Source organism: Telmatherina bonti, assembly GCF_933228915.1.
Source record: "Telmatherina bonti genome assembly, chromosome: 24".
In the NCBI taxonomy this organism is placed as follows: Eukaryota; Metazoa; Chordata; class Actinopteri; order Atheriniformes; family Telmatherinidae; genus Telmatherina; species Telmatherina bonti.
In genome coordinates, this window is record NC_136633.1 from 6048789 (window position 1) to 6053788 (window position 5000).

Genomic DNA, 5000 nt, shown 5'->3' on the forward strand with positions numbered 1-5000 from the left:
TTTACAGCAGAAATAAACATGTTTACAGCAGGAATAAACATTTTCACAGCAGAAATAAACATGTTTACAGCAGAAATAAACATGTTTACAGCAGGAATAAACATTTTCACAGCAGAAATAAACATGTTTACAGCCTGGTACAAAACATTTTAGGTTTAATAGGTCAGGTTTACCTTCATGACAACTGTTGGGGGAGTGAATTTTTTTCTAACTCGCCCGTTTAAAAGTAATTTAATCTCAAAATTCGGCATATTTAGGGGCGTGTCCTTTTGATTGACAGGTACCCGATCTCCCGCTTCAAGTCAGAAGAACGTAGAACAACCGCGGTTTTTAGCCGGTTAACAATGTGACTTAGCTTTAGCCCGCTTACCTCCGTTAGCTGGTTAGCTCCTGTTATCTCCGGGTTAGCTCGGTTAGCTCTTAGCTACAGAAAGCTCGGAGTTCGCTCGATGTCAATCATCCACCATGACGCTCACAGCCCCCCTCTCAGCTCCACCTCTCTGCCCATATTTGTATTTTCCGGGCGAGACGACACGCATGCCCCTGCCAAGATTGTGATGGTAGGAACCGCCCACCGAACTTCAATTCAGCTCTTCAGAAACCTACGGGTGACGTCACAGAGGCTCCGCCTATCTTTTATGTACAGTTTATGGTTGCAAGGCAGCTGGAAACCAAACAGGCAGACCAACGTCAGGTCAGAGCAACATGACTGAAAGCATGAAGAGGACAGAAACTGGAGAATCCGTCACTAACAGGGTGCAGAGAAGACGAAGAGAAGAAGTGGATGATGACTGGATGAATGTGATGATTCATCCGTCTGACGGGACAAAGACGTGATGCTGGAACTTTCCTTCTGATCTGATGAAACAGAAAGATGAGTGTGTGAAGAGCAGCAGCAGTTTCCTCCATCGCTGATGTCAGGTAGACGACCGGGGAGATGGAGGTCCCACCTCTGTAGCATGTTTAAGTGGACTCGGACATTTTGGACACTTTTCTCATTCCATAGGTTTAAAGAAGTGGTGATGCTTGGGTTACATGACACTGTTAACATGACAGGGTGAGAAGCACAAAGAACAAAAGTGAAAAAACAAGTATTTGGTTTGTAAAAATACAAATAAACATGTGGAATGAAAGAAACTGTGTTGAAGAGAAGAGAACAAAAGATGTTTCATCTTGTAAAACCTTGTTATTCTACATGTAGGTTTCATTAAACAGTAAAGCTCCTGAATGTTGTATGTTTTGTTATTTGATTGATGGGTTATTTTTATGTACTATCTTACATCTTCCCCTACATTTTAAACCTAAAGTGTGAATGCTGCGTTCAGGTGTCAGAAGTAAAGACGTACCGTTTGCTGATTGGCTGACAGTTTAACACGTTGCCCCTCCTCCTCAGGTTACAGGTGTGGTCCTGCTGTCGGTGGGCTTATGGTGGAAGTTTATGCTGGGGCCCTACATGTTGCTGATCTCCAACGGCCCCTCCAACGCTCCCTACGTACTCTTAGGAACCGGTGGCGCCATCGTGCTGTTTGGACTGTTCGGCTGCTTTGCCACCTGCAGGGGGCGCCCCTGGATGCTCAAACTGGTGGGAGTTTGTTTGTTTCGTTAAAGCTAGCTTTAACGAAGTTTTAACTTCCTCATACGTTTATACTAACTTCTGTGTGTCAGGAGTGAAACATCAGGAACAGATCAGCTGTAAATGGACTTTACAGACATGAAGGAAGCGAGTTTCTCATGCCCACCTCTGGTCTCTCCACAGTATGCTGCGTTTCTGTCTCTGGTCTTCATGACCGAACTCATCGCAGGAATCTCTGGATTCGTCTTTCGCCATGAGGTCAAACACTTTTCAGACTTTTCAGGACACCTTAATCTAGGGGTGGGAAACGGGATAAAATAAATTAAATATCAGGATTTTTTGCTTCACAATTTTAAAATGGATTTTTTTTGTTAAGAAAATCTTTTTTTTTCTTTTTTCTTTTTCAAATCAATTAAAAATAATCCATTATAAATATTTTTGTCATTTTTATTGTTTTTATTGATCTTTTTACTTGTCTTCTTGGGCATTATAGCAGCAGAATGATGGTCTGGTTGCTGTGTTGTTTTTTCCTCATTGAAATTCGGAAAAATGACCACAAAAAACTTTTGTACATTTTTTTTGTTGTTGTGTTTTGTCTACAAAAATCAGCAATATCAAAGATTTGTGAGAATCGCAATTTAAATCAAATCATCACCCAAAAAATCAGAATCAAATCAAATCTGAGCAATCATCACAGCCCTACTTTAATCCAGCAGATCTGTTCACACTGACATCAAACTGAATGTTTTACAGTGTTTTCTGTGTGTTTTTAGATTAAAGGGACATTTTTCACGACGTACAGTGAAGCAGTGATGAAGTACGATGGACGCGATGACAGGAGTCTGGCTGTGGATGGCATCCAGCGCAGAGTAAGTAACGGGTTCTTCCTTATCAGTTCATCTCTAATTTTCACATATTCTGGACATAAACAGAGGACCTGAGGCATTTCGCAGAGATCGTCACACCACTTCTTTAATTTACACACCTACAGATCCAGCCATACGCCGATGATACCCTGGTTTATGTGTATAATTTTACAACACAACAGCAGCCTTTAAACTCTGTGCCATGTGGAAATATGATGTTTTCTGTGTGTCCCTGCAGCTACACTGCTGTGGAGTGTCTAACTACACCAGCTGGTTCAGCAGTGTGTATTTTCCTGTCAGCGGCGTTCCCGCTAGCTGCTGTGTTAGCTTCTCTGACTGCAGTGGGGCCGATCTGAAGAACGCAACTCTGGCTGCTCGAAAAGTCTTCAAAGAGGTCAGGAGAAAACACATACAGCTACGTTGTTGGCTCATCAGCACATCCTGGTCTGAAGAATGAAAATCCACAATATGACTTCACACAGAGAAGCTTATTTCTGTCTGACCTGGTGTATAACATATAAACATCCAAAGCAACATGTGTTTTTGAGACGCTGGGAAGAACCATCGAGCAAAAACAGCCTCAAACTGAGGGTCCTGCACCCCCTTCAGGGCATAAAGGCTGAAAGGTCAACAATACCAACAACATACAAAATATTAATCTGTGAAATTGTGGGTATTTTTCAACATATGAGGTTATTTGTCACGCCACACTTGTCAAGTGAAGGAATAACTATTATTAATTAGAGTTAATGAGCAGTGCTTTCTAAGCTTCCAACCAGGAACCATCCAACCGCTCTGCATCTACGGGTGGAAACTAAATCTTTCGAGAACGAATCAAACCAGTTTCTTAATGCGTGTGTTTAACAGAGGAATGCTTCATTCCAGGTGGATTGATCAAGATGATCAGGTGAGGTTAAAGTGACAAACATGGAGGAAACTTCTGGGTCATGTGACTTCGCAGGTGAAAACAAACTGAGACTTTTCTTTGGTCTGTTTTTATTCAGACCAAAACCTGGAAAAGAGATATCTATAACGTAAATTTTGCTTTTGGTCTGGAAAACAGGAAAATAAGTTGTTGTTTTTCTAAAGAAATCGGATCAGAATTGATTTAATAGAACAGAAACCTGGTTGCTGTGTCAGGGATGTTCCTGAAATGAGATTTTATTTTGTATCATTTTAAGCGTTAGTAAGAAGTATTTTGGTACTATGATTAGGTTATGATGTACACTTAAATGTATCAGATGTTATGTAATCTGGTTTCCATGGTCCATCTTCTCTCTCTGTCTCAGAGATGTAACAACACAAACAGAAAGCAGATTTTTTTTTCATTGGTAGTTTTTACTGAAGACCTGATCAATCACTCAGCCACCAGTATTCTCTGTGCAGCTGCGCCCCCAGCTGGTCTCTCCAAGTAGAGCTGCTTGTGAACCAAATACAGCTGTCAGAACAACAGTCAACATACAATAAACTTTTCTGAAGATGTTTCTTCAGCTTCAGCTTTGGTTTCTGTAAAGTTCATAAACAATTATGTTAAAAAGTCCCAAATAAGGTCTGGTTCTTACATGGATGGATGTGTGTGTGTGTGTGTGTGTGTGTGTGTGTGTGTGTGTGTGTGTGTGTGTGTGTGTGTGTGTGTGTGTGTGTGTGTGTGTGTGTGTGTATGTGTGTGCGTGCATCTACAGGGCTGTTATGAACTCGTGGTGTCCTTCATCGAAGGCAACATGGGAATCATCGCTGGAGTTACTTTTGGCATCGCCTTCTCTCAGGTACCAGACTCAGCGGGGTTCAGTTGGAGTTTAACATGTGGGGCTTCTCAGAGGGAGTTATCCCCAGAGCACCACCAGAACCAGTTTGCCCCAGCACAACACCAGACCAGTTATCTCCAGCTCACAACCAGAACCAGTTATCGCCAGCACACCACCAGAACCAGTTATCCCCAGCTCACCACCAGAACCAGTTTGCCCCAGCACACCACCAGACCAGTTATCTCCAGCTCACAACCAGAACCAGTTTGCCCCAGCACACCACCAGAACCAGTTATCCCCAGCTCACCACCAGAACCAGTTTGCCCCAGCACAACACCAGACCAGTTATCTCCAGCTCACAACCAGAACCAGTTATCGCCAGCACACCACCAGAACCAGTTATCCCCAGCTCACCACCAGAACCAGTTTGCCCCAGCACACCACCAGAACCAGTTATCCCCAGCTCACCACCAGAACCAGTTATCCCCAGCTCATCACCAGAACTAGTTATCCCCAGAACACCACCAGAACCAGTTATCCCCAGCTCACCACCAGAACCAGTTATCCCCAGAACACCACCAGAACCAGTTATCTCCAGCTCACAACCAAAACCAGTTATCCCCAGTACACAACCAGAACCAGTTATCCCCAGCACACCACCAGAACCAGTTTGCCCCAGCACACCACCAGAACCAGTTATCCCCAGTACACTACCAGAACCAGTTATCCCCAGCACACCACCAAAACCAGTTATCTCCAGCACACCACCAGAACCAGTTATCCTCACCACACCACCAGACCAGTTATCTCCAGCAC

The 5000-nt window shown here is 43.4% G+C and overlaps 1 protein-coding gene across 1 annotated transcript in view; it reads left to right on the forward strand.

Annotated features, from left to right (window-relative positions):
- The window catches only part of LOC306774204 (tetraspanin-7-like), a gene marked incomplete at both ends in the record, with an annotated part of 15935 nt that overhangs the window by 8140 nt on the left and 2795 nt on the right, over nt 1-5000 (forward strand). The window contains 5 exons of the mRNA XM_079264188.1: nt 1394-1582; nt 1757-1831; nt 2347-2442; nt 2678-2833; nt 4122-4205. Coding sequence (XP_079120314.1) covers nt 1394-1582; nt 1757-1831; nt 2347-2442; nt 2678-2833; nt 4122-4205 — 600 coding nt within the window. The remainder of the gene's footprint in view (nt 1-1393; nt 1583-1756; nt 1832-2346; nt 2443-2677; nt 2834-4121; nt 4206-5000) is intronic.